Consider the following 27,649-nt stretch of genomic DNA (forward strand, 5'->3'; position numbering starts at 1 on the left):
GACGGACGGACGGGTCTGGTCTGGTTTGACAATGCGACGGGAGGAGCGCGAATGGAACTGGACGTGAGCGCACTTTAACCGCGAGGTGCATGAGGTAATCTCGGCTTCTTTCTTCATCCGATTCCGGCGCAGGTGCCTTCTCACCCGCAACTCGCATTACATGTGATACCTGCATATATTAGGTACCGGATACATGCATGGACATCTGGGCTGCATTGTATGACGTCATCTGCCACGAATGGGTCACACCTGCCTGCAGGTACCTGGGTAGGTACCTGAACGAAGTACCTGAGGGTACCTACCGAGCATCCCGTTCTTCCCCAACCCGCAGTTGAAGCCAACCCTGCCCCATCGCCCCCGAGCATGCCATCCACGGTATGCGGCGTGGCGCCCGAGACGTGAGAGCATCATACCCGATGCCTGCTATCTGTGGTAATGCCGCTAGAGGTTGCCTGTCTGTCCTTGTTCCTAGAGGGAAGCCGAGAAGGGGGAACGCAGCCGTAAATGTCTCTCGAATTCCCCACTATCTACCTACTGCCTACGCACATCGAGCCGGATAAGCTGCCGGAGCTCGAGAGCAAAATCCCTACGTTGACGTACGATATTAACGAGGCGGCAATAATCCTTGGCAATATATCACACAAGGAAAGGGCCAAGTTTGAGCTAAGGCGCAAGAAGATTCTATTCGAGGACATCGATCCGCCGTCCCCCCCCCTACCCTACCCGGAGGCCCAGACCCAGAATACTGGACTCAAAGACGCACCATCTGGAGATGGCAGTCCAGGCGAACCAGTCGCCAGCTGCGGCAGACCAGACACGGGCGATGAGTCGATAATTAAGGTGGTCAAGCTCGCCTGGTTCGTTGACTGCTTGGCTCAGGGCGCCGTCCTCCCCATAGATGAATACCTGATATACCAGGGCCGCAAGGTACGGCAAAGTTCAAAGGAGGTCCGGCCGCATCCTAGGCACGTCCCCAAACATGCTCAACAAGAAGGCAAGGATGATCAACTTGTTCTAAAAGGTGCCCCAACTTCTGCGAAGCAGAATTCGACGGTCGAGGCCCGGACGAAGCGCCCTATCTTGCGGCGTGAGTCAACGTCCGAATTCGAGCCTCACGCCAATATGCCGCCGATTCCAGATTATCTTCATACAACGTACTCATGCCAACGTCCAACTTTCTCAAACCCGCCCAACCGTCACTTCATCGCGGAGCTTCGCAAGATCAGGAAACTAAAAGCTCTCAAGGGCGACGAGGTAGGAGTGAGAGCCTACTCCACGAGCATCGCCTCCCTGGCAGCATATCCCTTCCTGATTTCTCACCCAGCTGGTAGGCGATCCAACACGAATTTCCACCAAATAGGGCTTTTATTGTTTCTAACTAAACGTTTAGAGGTAACTAGGCTACCCGGTTGCGGTGACAAGATTGCTACGCTCTATCGGCAGTGGAAAGCAACCGGCTACTTTCCAGAGGTCCAGTACGCTGAGGCAGATCCAAAGATGTCAGTGCTGCAGCTTTTCCACGGTATATGGGGCGTCGCACCGGTGACCGCTCGCGAATTTTACAACAAAGGATGGCGGGAGCTCGACGATATTATTGAATACGGTTGGCATGGTCTTACTCGAGTTCAGCAGATTGGTGTTAAATATTACGAGGAGCTTCAGGAAAAGATCCCCCGTCACGAGGTTCGAGACATTGGGAAGACCATTCTGAGTCACGCCAACAAGCTTCGCCAGGGCTTTCAAATGGTCATCGCCGGAGGATATAGGAGAGGGAAAACTGAAAACGGCGATGTTGACGTTATTCTCAGCCACCCAGATGCGGCAGCTACACTCCATTTTATCGAAGACGTTGTTGCTAGTCTCGAGAAGGAAGGGTTTATCACCCACACGCTCGTCATGGCCACTGGTAACAACGAGCCGGGCCAAATTCCGCTATCGCGGAAACGACAAGGGCCTAAGGCAGGACTCGTGTTTGACACGCTGGACAAAGCCATGGTGGTGTGGCAGAACCCCCAGTGGGATCGAGGCGCATCGCCCAGAAACTCCAATCCTCACCGGAGGGTTGATATTGTCGTCACTCCGTGGGAGACGGCCGGTTGCGCCGTCGTCGGTTGGACAGGCGGCACTACGTTTGAACGCGACCTTCGGAGATACTGCAAGCAGGAAAGGGGACTTAAATTTGATAGTAGCGGCGTTCGGAGCCGAGTCGATGGGTCCTGGGTGGATCTCGAGAGAGATGCCGACGGCTCACCCCCGGACATGCTCACCGCGGAGAAGAGAGTTTTCGAACGACTGGGTCTGGAGTGGCGTCCCCCAGAAGAGAGATGTACGGATTAATTCGACCATTAACCCCTGTCTAGGAACTTTGGTACCGCCGGATCCGCTAGACAATGCGGCAGAAGGGGTTAAACTAGTGATTTGTTTTTGTCCTTACCGGAGAACATGTAACCCAGGGGGGAAATTCCGAAGGACCGCCGAGAACTCGACAGAAACATTATGATAAAAAGCCTATTTATTTCCTGTAGCGCGCATCTCGTAACCACACTATTACGCCCAACGCCCTAGGCGTGGTGACGAGAGTGGCTCGTATCACGGCCGTCTGAGAGGGCGCCAATGGACAAGACGCTGTCCGTCTTGGAAGTGTATACAGATCGGGTAACCAACATAGAACCAACGATGTACACATTCTTTCCGATATCGACGCCACAACAAGATTTTAACTCAACCATGCATACCTCTCGCCCCTTTCCTAATCGTCTTGGTCGTGAAACCCCACACGTGTAGTCGTACATACTATATATATATCCTCGCCTTTATCGAGGTCGGAGCAAGAGAAATCGGGTGGGATGGGGGATTGGGGGGGGGGGGGGGGATTGTCCCGGAAGTCCCCGTAGATTTGAAAAAAGCGGCTTCTGCATCGCGTCATATACGCTCCTGTGTCAGAGACTCGCACCCTTAGTGCCACCACTACTGCCATTACCACGGTACCGCCCCTCGCCGGGGACTGGGGGTCTTCGGAGTTTAGCGCTCCCTTACAGCTTGGCCTCGGGCGCCGCCGGGGGCAGGCCCTCGCCGCCGCCGCTCCGCTCCAAGATCCAGTCGCCGACATCCTTGTAGAACTCTTCTCGTCCGGGCTCGGCGTGCAGCTGGTGGAACCAGCCTTCGTACGCCTTGAACACCAGGTCCTCGAGGGCGTCGGGGCCGCGGCTGGGGCGGCGGGCCTCGTCGGCCCAGGCGCGGACGCGCTCGAAGCTGGCGATGGCGTCGGCGGTGCCGTGGGCGACGAGCAGGGAGCGGACCTGGGGGCGGAGGGGCCGGAGGCGGCCGCCGGTGAGGTCTTCGGCGCGCCCGATCATGGCGGCGTGGCCCTCGAGCGTGCCCGTCTCGTGCAGCAGCGTGTCGGCCGCGAGGCTCGCCTGCACCGCCGGGTCGCGGCACAGGTGCGCCGGCGGGATGGGGCGCACGAGCCGGAAGTGCGGCACCACGTGCGCGGCGAGCCGCCCCGACGCGATCGTCAGCCAGCTCGGCTGCGCGGCGGGCGTGAACCCCAGGAACGGTGCCTCGAGGATCCAGCCGCGCACGCGCGCGATGAGGTCGGCGTACTGCGGCGTGCTGGCGAGAGCGAGGACCTCGCCGCCGCCCATGGAGTGGCCGAGGACGAACACGGGCACGTCGGCGCCCCCGGCCCCCCCGGCCCCTTCCGCGGCCCGCTCGCCGTCCTCCTTCTCCGGCGGCAGGTGGCTTCGGAGGAAGGCGGCGATATCCGCGAGCACGGCCGGGGTGGCGCCGCTGCGGCCGCGGTCGGCGGGGGTCTTGACGCTGCGGCCCCAGCCGCGCTGGTCGAAGGCGTGGACGGCGATGCCGCGGCGCGCGAGGCTCGGGAAGAAATCGTAGTACCGATCCACGTGGTCGTTGAAGCCGTGGACCATTATCATCTTGGCCCTCAGGGGCCCGTCGGCGGGCTACGTGGGCATATTTTAAGCGAGCTGACACAGGGAAAAAGAGAAGGGTAGGAATACGTGAAGGGTGTGCGTGCGAGCGCAGAGAGGGAGGTGTTGGGTGGGTGGGGTGGTATGCATGCGGATAAACTTACTAGCCAGGACTTGGTGAAGAGGCTCACGCCGTCGTCAACTTGAAAGCTGCCCTCGACGACTTTAACGTCTGCCATCTGGTTTGGGTTTTTTGTCGGACCTCGGTTGAAATTACGGAGGTTAGGTAGGAATCAACGAATTGTTGGTGTGTCGGAGATGATGGGGAGGGAATCCAACCGGTTGGTCGAATGAATATCAATGTTCGTGCCCGAAGGACGAAAACATGAGGCCCGAGATTAAGGAGCGTTTCACGTCGGCTCTTATATGTTGTCGGATGGCTGAGGTTGCAGACATGTAGGGTGTAGTAAGCCAGGCCGGGAGAAGAGAGCCAGCTAGAGAGGAACGGCAGGGGTCCTTTTATAGGCTCTCTAACGAGGGGGAAAGCTGGTGCTTGGCTGAATGAGAAGCGGCGGAAAATCCCCACTGGCCCTGGCTCCGGGTTGTTGTCAAGTTGTCAAGACGTGGACGCGGGGCCGAAGCTGGCGAAGCATCAGAAGGGCGAACGAAACGTTGATGGGATATTCGCACTGAGTGAAGAAGTTGATGGACCACCTAGGTAAGTCGAGTTTAATGTGTATAAGCGTAGGTTACGGATATGTGCATAGGCTAGGTACAGAAGGTGCCTGGCGTTAGTAGAGGTACCTACCTACCTAGGTAGGTACTAAGTAAGTAGGTACCCGAGGTACCGAGAGGGAGGAATCATCATCACAGGTTCAGACGCCGCCTGCGTGGTGGAGTGAAAGCAAAAGCTCGCAGGCGTAAGAACCATCGCAGCAAGACACCTGGATAAGTAGGTAGGTAGGTATACCCGCCTTCGGCAGCCCGGCCTTCTAGCTGCAGGTTGCCCGGGCACGGAAACGGACGGAGCCGTGCCGCCGGTCAGGCCTCGGCGCCCGTCACCAAGCCGAGTGATGGGCCGGCATTGCCTCGCCGAAGAAAAGACGGCGGTAATAAGATTCCAGTTCTCCTGACGATGCGGAGGACCTCGCGCCGAAATCCAGGTATCCCGCTAGTGCCAGCAGGTTTCAGAGCTTTTGTGTATTCTACCCTCCGGTCCATGCGATTATGTCGCTCCATGCCCTACAACAAACCGCCGCACCCTTTTCTATTCTACCCTTCGCCGCCGTTGACCATCCATAAATCCCGCCGTGGTATCGAGTGGAGTACTGGTCCGATTATTCTACATACATGTACAACAGAGGCTCGCCGTGGCGCCCCCACCGCTCCCCCTCCAAATAGAACGTAGCCCGCTGAAAGGGGAGAGAGCCGGGCTGCCTGCTGCCCTTTTCTTGACAAGATATATTCAAAATCAATCCGTTGTGTGCGATAGGCTTTCCCTCCCGCCCAGTCCCCAAGAGCGGGTGGGGACTATACGTATCAGCCCTCTAGGCCTGCGTACGTGGCATGTGGCTGCACCAAATACCTCGAAATTACTTCTCAGATTTCTGCCGCGTCTCCTCTCTGGGCCCATCTTCCTCGTCTTCCTCCTCGTCTTCCTCGCCTTCTTCGAGCTCTTCCTCGATGATCTCCGATTCCGAGAGCTGGGGTCCTCTCCTAGCCGCGGTTGGAACCTCGCCGCCGCTCATCTGCCATTCCATCAGTCGAGAAAATTCACTCTTAGGATTGGCGCTGAGCTCTTCGAATGATCCGACTTCCGCAACCGTGCCGTTGCTCGACAGTACGATGAGGCTGTCCGATCGCTTGATAGTAGAGAGCCGATGGGCGATCGAGATCGTAGTCCGCCGGCGGCCCTTCAGCAGCGCCGTCAGTGCTAGGTTGACCGCCGTCTCGGATTCCGCGTCGAGGGCCGACGTGGCTTCGTCCAGGATGAGAATGTCCGGATCCTTGATTAGGGCTCGTGCAATAGCAATGCGTTGCTTCTGCCCGCCCGACAGCTGCGTGCCTCTCGGGCCGACCTGAGTTTCTAGACCTTGGGGAAAGTCACTGATAAAACCGCAGTTGGCTTTTTGCGCGGCCGTCACCACCTCAGCTCTGGTAGCATCTGGTTTCCCGTAAGCGATGTTCTCGGCAACGGTACCGGAAAACAGCACTGGTTCTTGGGACACCATGCCGATGCGGCGCCGCAGAGACTTCGCATTCATCTTGGAAATGTCCACCCCGTTGATGCTGATGCTACCGGACGTGACATCGTAGAATCGCAAAAGTAAGGAAGATACGGTTGACTTTCCACCGCCTGACGGACCAACAATGCACACGTTGGTTCCTGAGGGGATCTCGAAGTTGAGCCCATTAAAGATTGTGACGGCGGGTCGGGTTGGATACGCAAATGTGACGTTCGAGAATGTGATGGGACCCTGCGCCGATGTGACTTTGACGCCCTTCGTCGAGGAGATGCCCATGTTGCGGTCCTGGAGCTCGAAGATGCGCGTGGCCGCACCAACCCCCTTCATCAGCTCCGAGTAGAAGCTGGCAACGCCGAATAAGCCACCGCCAGCCCAGAACGCGTACATGACGAAAGTAGTGAGGTCGCCGGCGGTCATTATGCCGTCTCTCACCAGATTTCCGCCGAACCAGAGCAATGCGATGATGGTCATGTTGCCCATCCAGGACGTGCCGGAAAAGTAGGATGCGTCGTATATGGATTGTTTCTTCCCGAGCTCAAAGACTTTCCTGACTTGCTTATTATACCGCCGGACCTCCTGGCCCTCGCCGACGAAAGCCTGGCTAGTCTTTACATTTCCCAGCCGTTCCTCCGCGATCTTGGTTAAGGTTCCCAGGTTCTGCTGCATCTTGCGGCTCAGCTTTCGGATAATCCGCGAGTAAACGAAAGAAGCAGTGCCGATAAAGGGAGCAGCGACTAAGATAACGGCAGTAAGACTAGGGCTGAGCCAGGCCATCAGGGCGAGTCCCGAAACACTATTGACGATAGATCTCATGCCGTCCGAGACATTCTGGGTAATGCTTTTACCGACGACGATCGTATCCGTGCTGAGTCGGGAGATGAGGTCGCCGACCCTGTTCGCGTCGAAAAACTCGGCGTCCTGGCTATATGTCTTCCTAAAGAGCTGGGACCTCAGGCGCGTAACGACCCGCTCTCCGATGATGCGAAGGAGAACGATACGCCCGAAGTTGGCGCACGCACCGACGGTGAGAGCTACACCGAAAGCGGCGAAGAACTGGTAGAGCGATAGGCCAAAGACTTCGGTCTCCTCGATGGTTTTAGAGGTAGCCAAGTTCATAACCTTACCAACAACGAGAGGGAGAGAAACGAAGAGGGAGGACGAGATGAGGAGCAAGACGACGGCGAGCGCGAGCGGCTTGGCTTCGGGCTTCGCAATCTTAACGAGCCGCCAGATCTCGCCGAGAGAGGCCTGCGGCTTTTTGGAGTCTTTGCCGTCGTGCGAGAGACGAGCCCGCAGGTTGACGTGGGCCGCCTTGGAAGCCTTCTCACTCTTGCCGAAGCCCTCGTGGGCCTGCAGATCGGTATTCGCGGGGTTGACGACCTCGGGGGTAGCCGTCGCACTGTTCTTCTCTCGACCGCTCAGAACTGCCACATTCTGACGAACTTGACTCGCCGGCTGGCTGGCGTAAGACCGTGTGAGGATGCCGGTGGGGGGGCGCCACGGCGAGGGTGACACTGGGAGTCGCGAAGTAGATGTAAAGCAGAGAGGCGTCGGAGGAGAGCTGGGTGGGGGCGTTGGCGATCGGAGGACACGGGACGAGGGGCGGATCGTGGCGAGCGGGGTCGTGGTGGTGTGCAAATGAGATTGGGGGGAGACTCGGAGAACCATTGGGCGGCCGAGTAGCGAGGAGGACTCGTAGGGAGGCAGGGCGGCAAGATGGCAGGCGAGCTTTGCGATGCCGGCACCGCGTGGTGGGAGACTCCCCATCATGGCGCGTCCCAACGCTGCCGAAGGCATCTTGAGCGCTTTATTCTCGTCGCGTCCTCATGGGAACCGACGCAGACCTGCCCGTTGCCCGCAGTATGTAGGTTTCGCTCGGATTACGCCGCTGTGGGCGTTTGCTGGTGACGCTTCCAGAGTAGGAGATCACAGGGGAAAATCTAACCAACCAACTAGGCAAATAGAAACAAATCGGAGAGAAAAGACAGAGGGGAAAAAAAAAATTGGGTGACAAGAATGCCGTCATCCGCTGAGGCTAACAACTTGCCCGGACGCCGGACGAACCCACCATGGATACCTAGATTATACACATGCTAACGCGTACACGAGCCGCGCACACTACGTACCTCTAAGGTATATTACTATAGACGGGCTAAGGGAGGGGGACCTGTCAGCAGTTAGCAGGCAGGTACGGTTGCTACATTAGGTGTAGGTGCCTACAGTTACCTACTATATATAGGTTTAGGTGGCTACTATCGTAGGTACCTACATACAGTGGCTACATGCGGCGACTACCTACATACGGTTACGAAGGGTCGGTACCTTCTTAGGTTAGGTGAGTATCTGAGGGGTAGGTACCTTAGGTATCTACCTAGGTAGGAGGTACTATAGGTACCTAAGGTGGGTAGGTACCCCAGGCAGGCGGGCAGGAGGTACCAAGCCGGTTCGGCGTAACGGCGGTTGGGGCGATAACCTATCTATGCTAAACCCTCCCTGCTTGGCTCGGATCTATATGTGCTTGAGGAGAGGATGTAGGCAGGCATTCATGCATGGCAAATTGTATGCATACCTACCTGCCCATAACCCTGCCTGACAACTGCGGGACTGCCGGGCACCGAGCTCCGAGCACGCCGTCTTCCGGCCGCCGCTAAGTCCCGGACCGCCGCCCACAGCCCGCCTCCCAACCGTTCCGCGCAACCACCGCGTCTGCATTGAAGCCTAACCTAGCTTGTTGCGATAACGGCGGCGGGAAATACAATCCTCCAATGCGTAGGCGTAATATTCCCACGCCTGTCAGAGCTGGTCATCTTGAGACAATCTCCCAGCAGCGGAGGATCATGTAGTTTTCTTTTGTTTTTGGCTTTTACAGATGAAAGTCAATGACTAGGAATACACAATACATTTCTGATGAATCGGGTCGCGGTCGTGATTAGTACAGTGCATGTAGGTTTAACCCAGGCCATAAAAATAAAAAGCCAGGTAGGTTACCACCACTACCATCCCCCCTCCCCAATTCTCCCCTTCTTACCCATGCCCAGGCATTCCGTCCTTCATCTTCTTCGTCTCTCGACGCCCACCGGTAGCAACGAGGCATGACTATTCCAGGAGGCCCCCCCCCCCCCCAGCGGGTGTACCTGCTACGATCATGAGCCGTTGCTGTCAGTACGAAGCATTTCAGCTACGTCCGCATCGATGCCGTCGTCCTCCCCTAGGTCAGGAAAGTCATTGGCGTCATCTAGCTTCCTCTTCTTAGACCCGTTCGCCGAAGTTGCAACGGACTTGTAGTGGGCAGCAAGGCCGGACTGTGCTCCAGTGCCTAGACTACTAAGTGGATCCGACGCAGATTCTTGCGCGACGTTCGATGGCCAGCTCGGCTCCGCCGGGTCCGCCGGGTCCGGATTTTCGGCGAGATCTGGTTCTAGGGCGGGGGGCGTAAGTGCCTCGACCTCGGGTCTATCCGGCTCCGGGGCCGGCTGGTCGTCGAGACCATTATTGGGCGAATATGGCTCGTCGTTTGGGAGGCCCGCTATTATCGCCCTCTCCACCTCCGTCTTCTTCTCCTCAACATCCATCCTTCTCCTGACGCAGGTTTCCAACTGGTCTTCTTCAGCTATCAATGCGCTCCGGTTGCCGTCTAAAACCTTCTGGAGCGCGGCGACGAGTTCTCGGCGGGCTTTGACGCATTGATCCACCGCTCCTTCTGCCTGGGCTAAGGTCTTGAGAAGACCGCTTAGGCGAGCAGCATAAACGGGGGCGGAAGGAATCGCGCTATCCGGGCCCATTAACTTGTCGTACTCCTGATTGGCCGAGTTCATCGTGCTTTTCGTGCCTAGGAGCAGCTTCGTAACATTTTGCTGGGGCGTGGTTAAAGGGGCCAGCTCTGCCGGAATAGAGGCCGACCCGAAAATAGAGCCCCCAAGTCCGGCCTTGGCGCTACCGCGAGCCTGGTCGATTTCTGGGAAAGTCAGTAGACGGCCGGTGATAGGATAAGCCATATGAACTTGCCTTGTACGCGGGCTTCTATGGCAGCCAGGATGGGCCGTTCGAAGACGTTGCGCTCCTTCCAGACTTCGATCACCCGGAGAATTCTCTGCTGGACATCCATCGTAGCGCCTTTATACGCAGTGGCGACAGCTTCGGCGATGATAGGCGAGAAGGCGACGACGAAATCGTCCCGGTTACGGGCCTTGGTTTGTTGCGCGACCTCTACATACGGCAAGGTTAGTATCAGAAGAGCAGGCAGGAGCTTGACGGTGCGCATCCGCATCTCGAAGCAACCTACCATTCGCAAGGTATATGAGGTTCAATCGTTTGTGACTCGTAGAGTCCTTAAGCCGCTGAAACCATAACTGAACCGTGCGATCCGCATGTCGCCTGACGTCCGGTAGACGTTGTTAGTAGTCCGTCACAGAGATGTATCGAATCGTGCAGCGGGGACGCTTCCAGGTTGGCCTACCTATGGAACATGATCCATTGCGCTACCGCCACGATGCTGTCAGCCGCCTCCGACAGGGCGGACAGCTTGGCCAAGACAGCATCGTCGTTGTAGGACATGTCGGATATGTTGGACGGACAAGAATGTAACAGCAGGCAGGATAGGGCCGTTCGGGCGGGATGGACGGATCGGATGGGCTTCCCCTCCGCTCGGGGGTATGGGATGTGGGATGTAGCCGGTTTACTTTCCGGGATGAGAGATCAATCTACGGACTGGGCTAACAGGGCTGATTCGTCCTAGGTCGAGCCGGAGACCACGTCGACATGTGCCTATTCTAGCTACGTTGCGGCGCACTCTTCATCAGAAGCCCAGCACTACCGGGAAAGGGGACACGATCATCAAAGGACAGTGGCTGGCTGCCCCACGGCTTGTCCCTGCCTGCATGCGATGGCTTGACAACTCAGCTTCGGTGAAGGGGAAGGAAGTTGATGAAGGGGGAGGAAGAGCTGGGTGAGGGCGGGAGGACGAGGGAGAAACCGAAAAGGCTGCCCTGAAAAGCTGCGAAAGCGCACGTGATCACACCGCACGCGCCCCTTAAGGTAGGCTAGGTGTGTACCTCTAATCTTGTAAGTGCATACCTAGGTATGCAGGGATTGCACCGTACGGGGGAGCATACGTGGTAGGAACCTATGTACCTCTTACTTACTCATAGTGGTATTCAGCAGGAACAGCTGGAGGTTAGGTGCTTATTGCTAATGTACCTATGTACCTACTACATACCCGTATTTGAAACCTACTAATAGGAGGTACCTCTAGGTAGGTAGGTAACCCTAGCAAGTAAGCCTCGCATAACCTCCAAGGTTCTGGTGGCCTTGCGGCGAAACAACAGTTCAACCTATTCAAACAACTCGAGCAGTCCTCACAAGCTTACCCCCTTACCATCCAAAAACGTCGTTTATACCACCAAGACGCGCCGATCAAGCAATCGACAATCGTACAACCTCAATTCCTTATTTTCTCCGTGCCTTATCACCATGGCAGACAGATTCCCGTCCCTCGACGACTTCGACTCTGGTGGTATGTATGAGTGCCCCCCGTCCGTCCGTCGCCCGGCCTTCCATTGGGTGGTAGATGCCAACTCTTGACCTCTCTCGTTAGCTCAGACGGAAATAAAAGATATTGGAACGCCCTCCGCCGACGATTTTCTCGCTCGAGAGCGTGCCCTCCTCGGAGACGATGCGACACAGTTTACTACTGGTACCGAGTCTGCTGTTTTGATGGATGCCTCGTCGGCACCCCTGGCAGATGACGACCTCCTTGGCGGAAGTGGCGAGGACGCCCAGTTCCAAAGTCAGTTCCCAGATATCACTGCTTCCAACGAGGTTTGTCCAGCTCCCTAGACCGCCACGCCGAGATCTCACCCTGATATCATACCACAACAGGTCGCACCTGGAGGTACCATTACTGGCCCGTCAGTTAGCTATAATTCGGGCTATGGCGCGTACGTCCAAGACGAAGAGGAACCCGAGGTCATCAAGCAATGGCGCGAGAAGAGAGACGCGGCCAACGCAAAACGAGCCGAGCAGTTTGCTGCCCAGAAAGCTGAGACGATCAAGGACGCCCAGCAAAACATTGATGATTTCTACGAGAACTACAACGCAAAGAAGGTGAAGATGATCTCGCAAACTCGAAAGGAGGCAGAGCAATTCCTATCAAGCCGAGACGACACCACCTCCGGCGGCACGAGCTGGGAGCGCATTGCGAAGCTAGTTGATGTCAGCGGCAAGGGTCAGAAGGGTGGTGCCGCCGGTTCGGGCAAGGAACGTTTCCGTGAACTATTGTCGAGTTTGCGGAAGGATGAGAAGGCACCCGGAGCCGAGGGATACTGAACGTGCTCTCGCCCACCGGTACACAGCTAGCCGGTCTGGCGATATAACGAATACGGCATAAGGAAATCCTTCGGCGCAAAATCACGAGTCGAAATGGAATACCGCCGGTGTGGGTTGAACTGTATGTAGAGAAACCCCGTATACAGGGGCCAAGAAGCTGGTATTGCGGGCAACTTTAAGCCTTGGGCGTAATAGGGGCTATGATTTAAAAAAAAAAAAAAAGCCACCTTCGCAACATCGCCCTAATTTAGGCCGTAAAACAGAGTTATATTCACGCAGCTGGGAAAGGCGAGAGATCGCCCGAGATCGAGTGTGTACGACTGTCTATTTATCGCCAGGCGGATGTAATTGGTCTAATTGGGTTTGGCCCATCCTGTCGCTTACGATGGCCCTCTTCTATCATGCATCCTTGAGCCTAGTCTGCGCCAAACCATGTGTTGTGACCCAGGACCTTGCGTCCTACCATATACATGGTCGCTATTCTCGACGTTAGAGGGTGCCGAGAGTTACGCATCGATCAGGCAACGAACCTCCAAAGGAGCCCCAAAGCAGGATTTGGTAGGGAATCAAGAGCTTGTTGCTTCGGGGGTTCTGCGTCATATTCGGTTAGTCGGGAAGTCACTAGGAATGGGTGGTGGTTCGAATTGGGGTGACATACAATCTGCCAGAGGCGCACATGTTGTTTGTATGCTTGCTGGTAGAATCTCTGGTTCTCGGTGACCTTGTTGGGGGCGTCGACTAGTCTACGCGCCTGGTTAGCCTAAGCTCAAGCAAAATCGCGGCGCATTGGAGAGGGCATTCGGGCACTCTCAGGCACTCGGGCACCCGGGGCGAGCGGCGCCAGCGCAGCCGTCGCAGGCCCGATCTAGGATCAAAGAGGGCGTGTGATATACACATACCCCATTTTCGCTGTTGGAAGAGAGGAGATTGAGAGTCGGCCGGTGGGCGTGTGTGATTTGTGAAAGGGCTTGTTGTGGAGGAAGCTGGTATGATACCGTTGAAGAAGTTATCAGCAGATCGATCGCATCGGCCTTTAAATGATTGGATGTCCCGGAAGGTGTTCGGCTATGACTAATCGCTGAATTATTATTTTAGGTACCTACATATACGCAACAACTTCCGCTTTATGCAATATTATTCAACTGACGTACTCTGAGCCTCAACAGCTTGCTACCCGCTTCACATGGCTTTCTTCTACAAGTTTTTTTTTCTTTCCCTTTCTGCGATCGTCCCCTTAAAGCCTCACTACGTTTTCCGGATATTCACTTGCCTAGCATTATGAGTATTGCAGGCTCTACATCGTTAGACCAAGGAACATAACATGTGACCCTGTCGTAGTAATGCGACTGGCGAGCATAGCGCTTCGAGATGTGAGGTCGAAGCGTTTCTTCCTCCATCCTCACCCCCCCTTCTCTCGCCATCGTTCCCAACGGCCCCCATGGGATACGGGATTATCTCCTACGCAATATATACGATGTTGTCAGAGATATTTCTCGGGTGGAGCCTCAGGCAGCTCCGAGCCTTCTGCTATTCTGTCAGATTTAGCTGATAGCTTGCGGGCGACTCAGAGCCCCGCGCAGCAGCGGGACCCGGCCTTTCCGTTGATTCAAAAGATGAAGCTATTTGGGAAATGGAGCTCGCTGGTGACGGATCCGCATCGTCTATCCATCGAATCCGACTTCTATCGACGTGGGCCGGCTAAAAATTGGAACCGTGAACTGCTGGTTGATAAGTTTGAAAACCACGGCGATTTCGCTCTGTGGAGTTGTCTCCTAGACTACCAACAAAGAATCAATGGGGATGCCGGTGTTGTGGACGTCTGGAGGGGGCTTTGGGGACGTAAATCACTGCACCAGGTGCACAGTCCCCTTGCGCTGGTGTTCTGGCAGACGGTCTTGGAGACGGCGGTCACGCTGAACAATGACGAATTCCTAACCGGCATTTGGATATACAGCGAGTGGATGTACGACTTGTACGGTGTGAAATGGCCACATCTCTACGCCACCGTGATGACACACTTTCTGCAAACTCACCAGCACCAGCGAGTTCTGCAGTGGCAATTGCGGCTGGCCCTCCATTTCTACCCAGGTCCAGAGGAGTTTGCGAGGATCGTAAAGCATTTTGCGAGCGACCCCGAGCTCTACCGTAAGCCTACCCTCGAAACACTTTACACCATTAACCGTGATCACCAACTCTACGACATCCTCGTCCCACATCTATATAACCTGGGAGCATCCCAGTTGGCAAGAAGATGGCGACGTATTTGCACATGCTACGACGATGTACCTCTAGATCCTAGATCTGCGGCGCCTTTTCTAAGATTCATGCAAGGATATTTTTCTTACGAAACGCTTCTCCCCGAAGAGACTGCTGTCTTGAGCGGCCCCGAACCTCAACCCCTGAATGACGGCGACCGAGTGGATATATCTCGGGAGTTTATGAACCGCGTGGAGGGTAGCACGTTCGGTATCAGCGTCAAGAACTACGATGACAGCTTGGGCGCCCAATGGCTGGCCAGCTCTTGGGTCTCTCTGGACACGGGGATATCGACCATCTCGGCCCTAGGAATTGAGCAGATTGGGCCTCTGTCCCTGCAGTCAATTGCCTTAAGAGAAGGCACGTCAGCGGGCGTACTGAAACGTGTTGAACAGCTTGCGGAGCACGGTATATCTGTCGTCGACTCGAATTATCGGAGGTTGGTGCTTTACTTGGCCAATATAAAGGATGATGAACTTCTTCTCGACCTCCTAGGCAGCGATTTTCATCCGGATGTCTTTGAAGACTCGAACTTGCAGGCACAGCTCATCCTCTCCACCGCTCAGGCAGAGGATTGGCGGACGCACCGCCTCCTTTTGGTTACCAGACTCGTCGTGATGGAAAAGTCGGCACGGGAAGCGAGCAATATTCTCGCCCACACGTACATATTGCGGAAGGACCGACTTGGGCTTTGGAAGCTCCTCGGTGATATGAAGACTATGAATCTTCAGATTAACCGCGAGCATACCGACCTCCTTTTCGAGAGCCTCCTCACCGAAGCCAAGTCTACTTTTCTTCCCCAGGAATCACTCTACTTCCATCTGTCAATTTGCCGGCAGCTGACGTCCATGGAAGTGGCGGTGCCGATTCGTTGCTGGAGAAAACTTCTATTCTGTCTTGCTCGACAGGGAAGAATAGACCACTTGGAAAAAGTCTGCGTCGAATTGGTGGATTTATTTGCCTCGTCGGAATCCTCGCGCCCGGGGTTCGTACTGATGCATCCGGATGATGTGCCTGAACCCATGAGAAAGTCACAACCAGACATTGAGAACCCCCAAGGCATATATTTCCCTCTAGATTTACCCTCCAAATTGCGGCTCCATCCGCTGCGCCAGTTGTTCGATATTAAGTTGCTGGGCACTATCGTGCGCTGTTCGTTCTATTTCTCCTTGAGTCGGCGTCGCAGGATAGCCCCCCTATTTCGCGACCGTCCCCAGCTGCCATTCGGGTCCGACTGCGGTCGGGTGGTCCGGCTCATGCGGGTGCTCTGTGGCAAGGGCCTATTCCTAGACAGGATGCGCCTGGCCACCTGGATCAAGGTGCGGCTCGTCTCGCTCTACGGCCCCACCTACCCACTCAAGCGGGATTGGCAGATCATCAGGGCGAGCAACTCGTGGACGCTGGAGCGGATGAAGGAACTGCTCGACGAGGCTTGGGGCGGCGAGCTCCTCCCGCCGATCGAGGATCTAAGGGCCGATATAGAGAAGCGCGGTCGTAAGATAGTGGAGAAGGATGCGGAATTTGTAGAGAGCATAGGGATGCCTGCTCGTCGGGTTCACCGTGTAATATGAAGTTCGCTTTTGAGATGCTTCACGTACGGACATATCGGGTGTGGAGAGCGTGCACGCGCGGGTGTAAACGGGTTTCAAACCTGTTGGATCTTACTAAAGAACGAATTGGCATTGTCCTATAGCATATGGAATTAAATTTTAGCTAACTCTTGTTGTTTACATGCATCTCGTTAGGTTTGAGTATCAACCGCCCTCGGTTACTCGACGTCTATAATATGACGAGCCCAGAGACGTGATCCAAGCCGTATGTCTTTTAATACACCTTCGCATCTAGCCGCGATAAGAAGAGAAAAACAGGGATAAATGCTCCCTCAGCCACTCCCGTCGTCATTAATACCTCCACCATTATCGCTACCACCGCCGCGATGCCTCTTCGGCTTCAGGACGAGGAGTATGATAGCGCCGACGATAAGCAGGAGAAGTAGGAGAATGAGCTTGCGTTTGGTGGTCTTCTTCTGGTAGCCGGCGGCGACAACAAGCTCCTTGTCAGCAGCCTTGACTTCGGAGGCCATACGCTCGACGTTATAGTCGATACGGTCGAGCATGGTCCCCTGGTCAATGACCATAGTCTGGAGGTCGCGGAAGAGGTCGGAAAGTTCGATGATACCTTGGGCGATGTCCTCTATCTCGCGCTCGCGCTGCGCGATCACGGCGTCGTTGCTGTGCAGCAGCCGCTGATGCGTAGTCTGCTGCAGCGCCGACTGCGAGTATGACCGGTCTGCGTCAGACTCGAGGAGGGACGGGTCCGCCGCGTAGTTGCTACTGCTCGGAAATGTGGCACTGAGGGGTGTCGAGGCCCGCTCGCCGCCCAGGCCAGACATGCCACGGAGCTCTAAGTGGTAGGCAGGTATCCAATTAGCACAATGTCGATCCCCGCGGCCGTGAAGGCAGAGACGGAGGCGGGGAAGGAGAAATACTTTTCAGATATGCGCTCTGCTTTTTCCTGAAGCCGGCGCTCGCCTCCTGTACCCTCGCCGCGAGGCTTGTCTGTATATTCTTGGCCATCGTTTCCTCAGCCCTCGTCATCGTACCATTCTGCCTGCTTTCGCGCACCATCTGCTCCACACGCTGTATACACCTATGACATTCGTGGAAGGATTTGGTGATGTTTTGGGTCAGGCGCTCGATCTCGCCCTCCTCGGCGCGCTTGGCATCCTCGTCGTTGAAGGCGGGTAGCACGTGTTTCTGGTGTAGCCGCTCAAGTGTCTGCGATTTCTGGGCCACGTCGGCGAGTAGGTCCGATACCTCGGCGTTGATGTCGGCCCAGCGCGGGGGCAGGAGGTCCATCTCGATCACCGCGTCGCCGTCGTCGTAGTCGGCGCCCGAGAGCAGGCCCTGCTGGTCCTCGGCGGTGACACCGCCGCTGCCGCTACCGCGGCCGAATTCCGAGATGCCATTTCCGCCGGGGCCGGGACCGAAGTAGCGCTTCTTCTTGGCCGGGTGGTGAGCGTAAGACTGGCGGTAGGATATGTAGCTACAAGTTCGCAACAGGCCCACGTAAGTCTTGACGGAAACTGGAACACAGCGGACAGACAAGCTTGGCCGACTGGGAGTGGGTTGGCGGTCTTGCTTACAGGTTGGTGCGGTCTCGCCACATGGCGGACGCGGATGGGAGGTATCGACACCGTCAGCTTGGTGCGCAGGTACGGATCAAGAAGGGGGGCGTTTGGAGCAATGGGATGGGTATCGGAAGCACAAGTCTGGGTTGTCAAAGAGGAGGCAGTTCGCCGGGCGCCGAGTAATCTGAGGATAGATAAGTAAGGTAGGTAGGTATATAATGGAATCACATGAAAAAAACGGCCTGGATGGATAGGTAGGTAGGAGACAGGTATGCAATAGTTGCAATAGGTTGTAATTAGTAGGTACCTGCCGCGTAATCGATCTCGGGGAATATGAGAGGCACGTTAGCGAGGATTGAACCTTCCCAACAGCTGACGTAGGGTTCAGATAGTATCGGTAGGTAGCTCCGGCTGATTAGGCTGACAGGTACTTACCTAACCTAGGAGGTAGGTACCAGGTAGGTATTGGACACCGGATATAGGTACCCAGTCCTACCATACACTACCTGTAGGTACCTGTACGCAACTGCCAGGTAGGTGGTTGCTACAAGATGCATAGACAAGGCTTAGCGTGAGAGCAAGTTACGGATAAATGCAAGTCAGCCTGAGTGGCAAGACACCCGATGCGTCGCGACGTGATGCGCCTCAGGCCACCAATCCATCGCATACCGGTAGGCAAGTACCTGCCATCTCATCGCTAGGTACCCGCGGTGGACCGAGTCAAAAGTAGCTGCCAGTGTACACATGTTATCTGGTAATAGAGGCGAATGATGAGTGATGCAGTATCAGCCAGGCGCCAAGATGCGATGAGAAGCCGGCGTACTCATATGAGTATAATAGCATGGGCCTCCTATTCCTAGCCGTTACCTCAGGTACACCTAGGTAGGTAGGTACCTACCTCTAATGTCTAGGAGTCCTACGGCATACCTAGGTACCTAGGTAAGTAGGGGACGGGAGGTAGGACCGCATGGCGTTTCTTCTCTTGTCTATCCATCTATGCACATAAACCCCATAGAGCCCTAAAAGGATATCTAGCCCCTCCACCCCTAATCAACCTCTCTCGACCCTCTTTCCCCCGCCTCCCCTCCCTCCACTATTTTTTATTATTCGTTCCCCGTCCTCTCTTCTGCCCAGTCCTGCCTTGTTGTTGTTGTTTTATTCCTAGGTCAACACACCTAACAAAAGCCCTTGACGATTAAACCACACGACACCGGCCTCTTCCTGTTCTTGGCGCCCACGTCTTCTTCTTTCTGCAATCCCTTAGGCGGTCACAGAGATCACAGGTGATCCTCCGTCGTATACCATACTACCACAGACGACTAGGTCGACACGGCACCGTACAATACACCACACACCGCCGAGAAACAGCTCAACAATGGTTCGTCTTGCCTCATAGCTACCGTCCAGCCTCGAACCCCGCCGGTGTGAAAGGGCCGGGGCACTTAACCGACTACCAAAAGACAGACAGACGCTGACACAACTCAGGCCGACTCCCTTACTGAGGAACAGGTCTCCGAGTTCAAGGAGGCCTTCTCTCTCTTTGTAGGTGTCCCTAAGAAATATAAATATTCGACCATTGCGCTGTCCATCTGCCCCCCTCTTTTTGCCGTCTGCAGACGCACTCGCTGACAGCCCTGCAGGACAAGGATGGCGATGGTGAGTCAGCCCCCCCTACGACTATTATCTTCATCGTCGGTCGAGCCGATCCCAAGCAACTAGTTGCATTCTACCCAGAGTCGCATATGGATATTCGTTTCCTTTTTACCCTCGCAACGATCCGGCCCGACTAACCGAATCCTCTTCTCCCCAGGACAAATCACGACGAAGGAGCTAGGCACAGTCATGCGCTCCCTGGGCCAGAACCCCTCCGAGTCCGAGTTGCAGGACATGATCAACGAAGTCGACGCCGATAACAATGGGACCATTGATTTCCCTGGTAGGCGATCGCTTCCCCCCTCCCGAGTCGCATTGCACTAGACATAGAGCTAACGTGGTGCGTCGCACAGAGTTCTTAACCATGATGGCGCGTAAGATGAAGGATACCGACTCGGAAGAGGAGATCCGAGAGGCTTTCAAGGTTCCACCTCTCCACCACCTGCGATGATAAGACCCATCTACTTACATACTCCATACATAGGTCTTCGATCGTGATAACAATGGATTCATCTCTGCTGCCGAGCTTCGCCACGTCATGACTTCCATCGGAGAGAAGCTCACCGACGACGAAGTAGATGAGATGATCCGCGAGGCTGACCAGGATGGTGACGGGCGTATTGATTGTAACCTTCCCCCCCCCCTTCCTAAACTTATATGCCTACCCTGGGATTTTGACTGACTATCGGTGGCGCAGACAATGAGTTCGTCCAACTGATGATGCAGAAATAGAGAGATATGATGAAGGAGTAGTTGGACCCTCGCTGACCTTTCGAGTGCCGTACCCATTCCCGTCTTATGTCGCGATGAGCTTTTACTTTCTATCTCTCTCTCTCTCTCTCTCTCTCTCTCGGGGCTGTGGCTAGGGGGCACTATTGACTGAGCCGGTATTGTCTGCTCAGGGGTATCTGCAAGAAAGGTGTTAGGCTGGGAAGTAGGAGTAGAATCTTGTTGACAAATGACCGTCTCGACTTGACGTTTCTTGACAAATATGATAGGGCATCAAGGGTGACCTAGAGTTATCTTCTTGGGTTCTACGTCTCCTATCTTTAGTGATTCCTGAATAGGTACATAGCTTGAGGGAGGGGACTGTTCCACAACGACGCCCTCAAACCTCCCGCCCGTATCGAAATTTTGACATGCCACGCATACCTCAGCGGTTCATGCCATCGGGAAGGACATTGGTAAGGTATGTGTGCATCTCTTTCCCTATGGCATGGTTCTAGTGATTCGGATCTGGCTCCGGGGCCACTGGCGTGCGTATACGTCCGGATATCTCTAGTCTCCTCTCTGAGCTCAACAAGGCTTTTCAGTCAGTTGCCATAAGAAGGCTCTCCAGACCTAGGTATACACGAGTGAGGAATCTTGAGGCGCCTGATAGGCGGTTTACAGCCAACAACACCTCCTACATTCCATAGCCTCAGATATCCTACCAGGTACCTGCCGGAGGTGGGTAGAGGCTACCTGGGTTCAGTAGCAGGTGCCTAAACAGGTACCTAAGGCGCCCAAGGGTATAACTGCAGCAACCTAAAATAACAGTGTCTTTAGGTACCTAATGTGCCTAGTGGGGCACGTTCCTAAGGGGCGCCCACCCCCTAGGTACCTTATGTACCCGAGTACCTCTGCTAGGTGGAGGCTTGGCAACAATACCTAGGTACCTACCTACCTACAGGTACGTTCTTCTCCACAGAACCTCAACTTCAGCTCTTTTTCCTACTCCGGCGATAGGTGGCCAGCCGGTTCAAGTCGCCAGCTCAGCACATCTCCAACATTCACGCGTGCATAACGCAGATATACTTCTTCTTCATACAGTATCCGTCTACCTATATAGGCATATCGAAAGCCTAGAGTGTCCGCCAGCTCTGCTTGGTTTATCCCCCTAGGAGCGCGGGGAAGAGCGAGAGGGGGAGCTTCATTTCGTCCCTCCCGCGCCATCCTTGATTTGACAACCCGTCTAATGTACAGCGACGAAGTTCCCATTCCTTCTCTGCGTGCCTTGGGAGGCGAGCTGACCCGTTTGTCAGCGCCGCAGGCTGGCAGCTAGTCCTGCCTTGAGCGATGTTGAACATTTTGCTGCCTTCCTTTCCTCGACCGCGCTCGCTGGCTTCGAAGTCCCTCTGCTGAGAAAGTCAGTCATCGCGATGGGCTTTCGTCGCGTCCGCGTGCTTGTCGCCGTCGTTGCCCTCTGGGCTCTTGTGTCTTGGTACTACAGCTGGTCCCCGCCTAACGGCTCGAAAGTGTTTGGCTCCGTGCTTGGACCCGGCCATCGACCTCCCATAGACTTGGCTGGATCGCGAGATCTTCGGTGGGAGAGGCGGCCTCCTCGATATCCCGTCAAGAAACTGGCTACGCTCCCGACCCGCAAGCCTGCCGAACCAATACCACGTATACAGGCGGCGAAGCCACAGGAGAGTGCTTCTCAGAAGGATGAGCGCTTGCGTCGACTCGCGTCCGTCAAGGACAGTTTTAAGCATAGCTGGAACGGCTACAAAAAGCACGCGTGGGGCCACGATGAGATCAAGCCCATTTCAGGCCGGTACAAGGATCCGTTTGGCGGTTGGGCTGCCACGCTCGTCGATTCATTAGACAGCCTATGGCTTCTCGGGATGGAGGAAGACTTCGCGTTCGCGGTGCAGGCGTGCGACAACATCGACTTCACGACCACGGAGGAATACAGTGTTAATATATTCGAGACTGTAATTCGGTATCTCGGCGGATTTTTGGCGGCGTACGAGCTGAGCGCGAAGGCATACCCAAGCCTGCTTAAAAAGGCGACCGAAATCGCCGATTTGGTGATGACAGCCTTCGATACCTCGAACCATATGCCCATTACGAGATTCCCCTGGAGAGAATACGCCAGCGGTCAGGTACGGGAGGGGAGGGGCCACGCTCTAATTGCGGAGCTTGGGTCGTTGAGCCTCGAGCTTACCAAAATGTCCCAGTTGACCGGTGATATGCAGTACTACGATGCCGCGCAGAGAATAGCCGATGAACTGGAAAGGGGCCAGACGACAACGACCCTTCCGGGGATGTGGCCGATCATGGTTGACACTTCTACGACTCCGGTCAAGTTTAGCGGGGATTCGTACACGCTCGGCGGAATGGCTGATAGCACCTACGAGTACCTAGGAAAGCAGTACCTCTTGCTCGGGGGGGCACTGGACCAGCCGCGGAGGATGTATGACGGCTTTATCGACGTCGCAAAAAAGCATCTCCTTCGGCGGGCCCTAAATCCGGATAACATCCCGTTGCTCTTCTTCGGCGACGCGCGCGTTGTCCGTACCACTTCGGGCGACAAACAGGTCGTCACAACGCCGAGGGCGCAGCATCTCACGTGCTTCGCGGGAGGCATGGTGGGGATGGCCGCCAAGATATTCGATCGGCCGTCAGATTTGGGCGTAGCGGAGCAACTGACTGACGGGTGTGTGTGGAGTTACAATCAAACCGCGTCGGGGATCGGGCCCGAGATCTTTCACTTCATCCCCTGCGACCCGGACTCGGCGAAGGATGATTGTAAGTGGACGGACGACCGTTGGAAGGCCGCGCTACAGAAGTACTGGGGGAAGGATAGCAAGAGCGACGCGCTCACGGACGAACGACTACAGACGATCATAGACACGTCACGGCTGCCCCGGGGTATGGTGGACGTGGACGACCGCCGGTACATCCTCCGGCCGGAGGCCATCGAGTCGGTGTTTATGATGTACCGCCTGACAGGGAACAGCAGGTACATGGACAAGGCCTGGGCCATGTTCGAAGCGATCGAGAAGCGGACGCGCACCCCGTACGCCTCGGCGGCGCTGGGCGACGTGACGGCGGATCGGCCGATGCAGGTGGACAGCATGGAGAGCTTCTGGCTAGCCGAGACGCTGAAGTATTTCTACCTGATCTTTGGGGATTGGGAGCTGGCGAACCTGGACGAGTGGGTGCTCAACACCGAGGCGCATCCGCTCCGACGCGTAGACGCGTGACGGGCAAGATGGGGAGGACGGAGCTATGCTATCTCTATGCCTATTATATATATATATATATATATATATATGTGTGTGTGTGTGTGTGTGTGTGTGTTTCGTGCGACACATATCTAGGTATATTAGGTAGATACACGACAGACGCAATTCGGAGTCCCGTGGGCGCAGAGACAACGGCAACAGCGAGGGGTAGTAGCTCGGAGCTGAGAATCCCCCAGCAGGTGTTGGGATGCCTATAGGCACCTGGGTGTATTTATTCCCTACGCGGGCTTTCGCGCTGCGTGGCAACGGAGGCCTTGCTGCTACTTTCGAGATCCAGGATCTGCAATGGATAGCCGGGGCGATGTTATACCTAGGCAGGTAGAGGTATCAGGCGGTTGTTCCAACTGGGGTCGGCGTCCGCTTAGATAATTACCTACCGTCTAGGCAGGTGGTAAGCAGGTACCTACCTTCAGCTGGTAGATAAATCCTTCGCTGCCCTCTCTCTCTCTCTCGGCGGTTTACTCCTCCGCTCCTCTCCCACCTTTTCTCCCTCCTCCATCTCCGCATCTCATTTGGTCCATCTTTACTTCGAGTATTCCCCCGGTGCCGGGAGGGGGGAGGGGACAGATTGTCAACCAACGTCGCGACCGAGCCGAGAGAGATGGCGACCGTGCGAAGCATGCCGCCCATCCAATCTCACGACAACAAAAACCAATTTGCCCGTCTGATTCGCCGTCGTCCCAGCGGCCGCAAACAGCTAGCGCGCGCCCGCTCACTCAGGCATCACGTCGAGCAAGCGACTTCAATGGCCGGCAGGTTCCTCTCCTGTTTGTCGAATGGGAGGCCCTCTGGCCGTCACACATCGCCATGCTAGCTTAGCACGGCACGGGAGGCCGCGGTTCAGGGATGCGTGGACGATGGGCATCGACCGACCGGCCACTCTCCCACAGTGTGCATACACTCTTGCGCACTACCACGTGTACATACACTACGTAGGTAGTAGTGTGTGCGTGCGTGTGCGTGTGTGTGTGTGTGTGTGTGTGTGTGGGCAAGAGAGCGCGAGCGAAAGACGCTCGCCCTCTTCACCGCCGAGGACGTCATTATTATATTCTTTCTACAGGCCTAGCCAAGGTAGGTAGGTAGGCCGGTAGGGATGAGGTGGCCGACAGCCCTCCCTTGCCACCGTCCGCCCTACGTATGTTCGCTCCCTTCCCCACGGTCAAGTCTCTGTGAATGTGGAGGTACTGCGTGCTTGCCGATCAGCTACCGTTAGGTTATCATGAGACCGGCTGGGGGGGACCTTCATCAATCGGTTCGCCCGACCGTACACGGGTTGCCTCCTCACGTACCGTCTCCTTCTACAGCAATTTGAGCTCGGGCTGCCCTGTTAATCCGTTTCTCCAGGTGACGTGCCTGGATCTAGCCAAGCCTACGATGACCAAATAGTTTGCTCATCGTCGGCGGATATCTCGCGTGACAGCACACCAGGCCGTGACAGATTCCGAGGTCCCCACGGCAGACTCCAGCCCGCGCTCCCTAGCCGTGCTGACACCCGTCGGACCTCCATATATATCGCGCTTTGTGCCCCCCTTTGTTGGCGGCCGCGCTATCTGACCTTACATATGTGCCTTGCGTCTATCTGATTCCTCACCCACTCGCACTCAGATAGGTCTTACCACCCCCGCCCCTATGCCCGAGCTTTCCAGGAGCCTTCTGTGGTCGTTGATTGATACGCACCCAAGCCATGGCCTCCCGCCCTTCGTCGACCTCCGCCCTGCATTCGCATTCGCGCCAGGGTGGCTATGAGCAGACCGCTAATCCCGCCGCCAATTCTTCTCGACCTCCCCTGCATACACCACCATTCCGTTCCCATTCCTCTCGCAGTTCTCGCGAGAATGCTAAGAGCACGGCCGTAGAGGCTATGGATGGGAACACCGAACAGCCCATAGCCCGCCACCCATCCGTCGCAGCTGGTGACGTCGAGTCGCAGTCGGGGAACTCGCGTTACAGGAACAGTGACCCTTTCAACCTCTCTTCGGCTCTCAAGACCGACGAGCAGCTCGACGAGATCAAGGCGAATACCGCCCGCAAGCGGACGGTGCGGGGTGCTTCGGCCGTCCCCCAATTTGCCCCTAGCTCTCGCGCAAGAAGGGTTCAAACGTTCTACCGCAGCCAGAACGAGGCCATCGAGCGCATGCTCAAGTCGGTCGAGGAGCACAGAGCTGAAGCCCAACACGAAGCTGGCGAGGACCACCTGCGGTATCGGGTTGCCGTCTGGGGCTCGTTCGTGGCAAACATAGTCCTATCGATCCTTCAGTTGTACGGTGCCATATCGTCGGGCTCCCTCTCGCTCTTCACCACCATGGCGGATTCCGTCTTCGACCCCCTGAGCAACCTCGAGCTCATGATCACTCACCGGGCCGTAAAGAAAGTGGACCCCAACCGTTTCCCCTCCGGCAAGTCTCGCCTCGAAACGGTGGGAAACATAACCTTCTGCTTTATGATGGTAGCCGTATCCGCTATTCTCATCGCCTTCTCGTGCCAGGACATTTCGCAGCGCCATGGCACCGGCGACGTAGTTAACAACTTCTACCTCCCGTCAGTGATCGCTGTCTGTATCGCCTTCGCCACCAAGTTTGCCTTGTTTCTCTACTGCTGGGGCATCAAGGACAAGTACAGCCAGGTCGACATCCTGTGGCAGGACCATCGGAATGACTTGTTGATCAACGGCTTTGGTGTGTTGACGTCCGTCGGCGGCTCCAAGCTTGCGTGGTGGATCGACCCCATGGGCGCCATCATCCTATCGCTTCTCATCAGCGGCATCTGGCTGCACACGGCATTTCACGAATTCATGCTACTGGTCGGCACTGCTGCGCCCGTTGAGATGCAACAGCTAATCACATATGTCTGCCTTACACACTCGGACGCCATTCTAGGCATCGACACTGTCCGTGTGTACCATTCCGGACCCCGGCTGATCGCCGAGATTGACATCGTTATGGATCCCAACGACACGCTCAGAAACACGCACGACGTCGCAGAGGCGCTACAGATGGAGCTAGAGAGGCTACCTAACGTAGAGCGAGCTTATGTCCATGTCGACTACGAGACCACTCATAAGCCGGAGCACGCGGTCAAGAAGGATTTATGATCCGGGATCGGCTGTGAAAAGAAATGAGCACCGGTATTCGCATTCGCGGTAGGACGTCAACGACATCATCAGATCATGGTTTTATGTGTAACGGATTATAGGCTGCGAGTTCGTGAGGTAGGGAGGGGTGACAGCTCTCGTTTAGATAACGGAAACAAGAAAAACCGAGATAGAAGAGGATGAATGAGAAGGGGAGAAGAGAAGGGGGGAAGATAACAAAACAGACGGACAGTGGCGGCAACACCTGGGCGTGCGTAAGTCTCGGAAAGGTGTTGGTAAAAAAGAGCCTTCGGGGGCAAGGGGATAGGCAGCCAGTCTCGCTCCAGCCGGAGAAGCATCCGAATGATTGATTCACCTCGTAGTAGATAGTTTCTAATGATTGCCTATCCTATCAGCCCGCCCTGCTCGTCTCCCGGGCAGCTATTAGTCCACGAGTGTGAGTCAACCGACATCTGGCAATTAATTCTACCTGACATCGATGTGGTCGAGATTTGCGTACACCTTCTGTACGAGGTAGGTGAGGTGGGGCCATCACCACCCTCGATGTCGAAAACAAAATAGTATAGGTTGGTTTGTGTGGGCACTTGGCATTTTATATTGGGCCTCTTCGTTTCTTGCCCTGCCTCGACTTCCGCTTACCTCCCTCTCCGTCTCTCCGCCTCCTTGCCTTCTTTCCTTTTCGGCCTTAGTGAGGAAGATCTTGTCGCTTATGAGCCGGGATCTCGGGCACCATATTTTCTACCAGGGTAGCCAGCTAGGTTAGATCCGTACCTACTAAGCTACATCTTTACTAGATTAGGCATGCCGACCTATGCACGCAGCTGCTTGGGTTCTACACGTATCGCCGACCGGCTGGCGAGAGACGGCGCCGCGGTAAACTAATTGAAGACGTCAAGGAGGTAGATGAACCGCCGAATCGAAACCTAGGCGTCGATAAGGAAGAAGAGATGAGAGGCTCGGGGAGGGGGGTGAATAGATGTCCAACTGCCCGGCATGCCGCCGGGAAA

The 27,649-nt window shown here is 55.7% G+C and overlaps 11 protein-coding genes across 11 annotated transcripts; 6 read left to right on the top strand and 5 right to left on the bottom strand.

The window, feature by feature from the left end:
- Positions 1–305: 305 nt before the first annotated feature.
- Positions 306–2,891, top strand: GGS23DRAFT_546891 (Nucleotidyltransferase). The gene is made up of 2 exons (XM_051515060.1): positions 306–1,327; positions 1,391–2,891. Exons 1-2 carry the CDS (start codon positions 505–507, stop codon positions 2,335–2,337), a joined length of 1,770 nt encoding a protein of 589 aa, XP_051375840.1. The 5' UTR covers positions 306–504; the 3' UTR covers positions 2,338–2,891.
- GGS23DRAFT_161946 (alpha/beta-hydrolase) lies at positions 2,863–4,616 on the bottom strand. Its single transcript, XM_051511458.1, has 2 exons — positions 4,094–4,616; positions 2,863–3,962 (listed from the first exon to the last, which is right to left on the bottom strand). The coding sequence occupies exons 1-2, from the start codon at positions 4,166–4,168 to the stop codon at positions 3,033–3,035; spliced, it is 1,005 nt and encodes a 334-aa protein (XP_051375841.1). The 5' UTR covers positions 4,169–4,616; the 3' UTR covers positions 2,863–3,032.
- A 785-nt stretch (positions 4,617–5,401) lies between these two features.
- GGS23DRAFT_161924 (P-loop containing nucleoside triphosphate hydrolase protein) lies at positions 5,402–8,453 on the bottom strand. The gene is made up of 2 exons (XM_051511457.1): positions 5,515–8,453; positions 5,402–5,459 (listed from the first exon to the last, which is right to left on the bottom strand). Exon 1 carries the CDS (start codon positions 7,970–7,972, stop codon positions 5,522–5,524), a length of 2,451 nt encoding a protein of 816 aa, XP_051375842.1. The 5' UTR covers positions 7,973–8,453; the 3' UTR covers positions 5,402–5,459; positions 5,515–5,521.
- A 550-nt stretch (positions 8,454–9,003) lies between these two features.
- On the bottom strand, positions 9,004–11,121 carry GGS23DRAFT_546899 (DUF618-domain-containing protein). Its single transcript, XM_051515061.1, has 4 exons — positions 10,632–11,121; positions 10,458–10,549; positions 10,181–10,381; positions 9,004–10,130 (listed from the first exon to the last, which is right to left on the bottom strand). The coding sequence occupies exons 1-4, from the start codon at positions 10,727–10,729 to the stop codon at positions 9,319–9,321; spliced, it is 1,203 nt and encodes a 400-aa protein (XP_051375843.1). The 5' UTR covers positions 10,730–11,121; the 3' UTR covers positions 9,004–9,318.
- Positions 11,122–11,505: 384 nt separating this feature from the next.
- Positions 11,506–12,715, top strand: GGS23DRAFT_162049 (clathrin light chain). Its single transcript, XM_051511459.1, has 3 exons — positions 11,506–11,687; positions 11,769–11,992; positions 12,053–12,715. Exons 1-3 carry the CDS (start codon positions 11,645–11,647, stop codon positions 12,497–12,499), a joined length of 714 nt encoding a protein of 237 aa, XP_051375844.1. The 5' UTR covers positions 11,506–11,644; the 3' UTR covers positions 12,500–12,715.
- A 199-nt stretch (positions 12,716–12,914) lies between these two features.
- GGS23DRAFT_592480 (uncharacterized protein) lies at positions 12,915–13,403 on the bottom strand (the record flags this gene model as incomplete). The annotated part of the gene is made up of 4 exons (XM_051517885.1): positions 12,915–12,976; positions 13,030–13,090; positions 13,158–13,242; positions 13,399–13,403. 4 exons carry the CDS (start codon positions 13,401–13,403, stop codon positions 12,915–12,917), a joined length of 213 nt encoding a protein of 70 aa, XP_051375845.1.
- Positions 13,404–13,639: 236 nt separating this feature from the next.
- On the top strand, positions 13,640–16,465 carry GGS23DRAFT_546906 (uncharacterized protein). Its single transcript, XM_051515062.1, has one exon. The coding sequence runs from the start codon at positions 13,840–13,842 to the stop codon at positions 16,324–16,326; it is 2,487 nt and encodes an 828-aa protein (XP_051375846.1). The 5' UTR covers positions 13,640–13,839; the 3' UTR covers positions 16,327–16,465.
- GGS23DRAFT_546908 (t-SNARE) lies at positions 16,466–18,251 on the bottom strand. The gene is made up of 3 exons (XM_051515063.1): positions 17,901–18,251; positions 17,244–17,800; positions 16,466–17,158 (listed from the first exon to the last, which is right to left on the bottom strand). Exons 1-3 carry the CDS (start codon positions 17,921–17,923, stop codon positions 16,638–16,640), a joined length of 1,101 nt encoding a protein of 366 aa, XP_051375847.1. The 5' UTR covers positions 17,924–18,251; the 3' UTR covers positions 16,466–16,637.
- A 642-nt stretch (positions 18,252–18,893) lies between these two features.
- GGS23DRAFT_546913 (calmodulin) lies at positions 18,894–20,385 on the top strand. The gene is made up of 7 exons (XM_051515064.1): positions 18,894–19,263; positions 19,371–19,427; positions 19,526–19,541; positions 19,696–19,821; positions 19,892–19,962; positions 20,023–20,164; positions 20,236–20,385. The coding sequence occupies exons 1-7, from the start codon at positions 19,261–19,263 to the stop codon at positions 20,268–20,270; spliced, it is 450 nt and encodes a 149-aa protein (XP_051375848.1). The 5' UTR covers positions 18,894–19,260; the 3' UTR covers positions 20,271–20,385.
- A 716-nt stretch (positions 20,386–21,101) lies between these two features.
- Positions 21,102–23,918, top strand: GGS23DRAFT_162228 (glycoside hydrolase family 47 protein). Its single transcript, XM_051511461.1, has 2 exons — positions 21,102–21,210; positions 21,563–23,918. The coding sequence occupies exon 2, from the start codon at positions 21,680–21,682 to the stop codon at positions 23,507–23,509; it is 1,830 nt and encodes a 609-aa protein (XP_051375849.1). The 5' UTR covers positions 21,102–21,210; positions 21,563–21,679; the 3' UTR covers positions 23,510–23,918.
- Positions 23,919–25,050: 1,132 nt separating this feature from the next.
- GGS23DRAFT_162222 (uncharacterized protein) lies at positions 25,051–26,856 on the top strand. The gene is made up of 2 exons (XM_051511460.1): positions 25,051–26,690; positions 26,744–26,856. Exon 1 carries the CDS (start codon positions 25,236–25,238, stop codon positions 26,640–26,642), a length of 1,407 nt encoding a protein of 468 aa, XP_051375850.1. The 5' UTR covers positions 25,051–25,235; the 3' UTR covers positions 26,643–26,690; positions 26,744–26,856.
- The last annotated feature ends 793 nt before the right edge of the window (positions 26,857–27,649 follow it).

Source organism: Durotheca rogersii, assembly GCF_024521655.1.
Source record: "Durotheca rogersii strain YMJ 92031201 chromosome Unknown GGS23scaffold_2, whole genome shotgun sequence".
Classification (NCBI taxonomy): domain Eukaryota; kingdom Fungi; phylum Ascomycota; class Sordariomycetes; order Xylariales; family Xylariaceae; genus Durotheca; species Durotheca rogersii.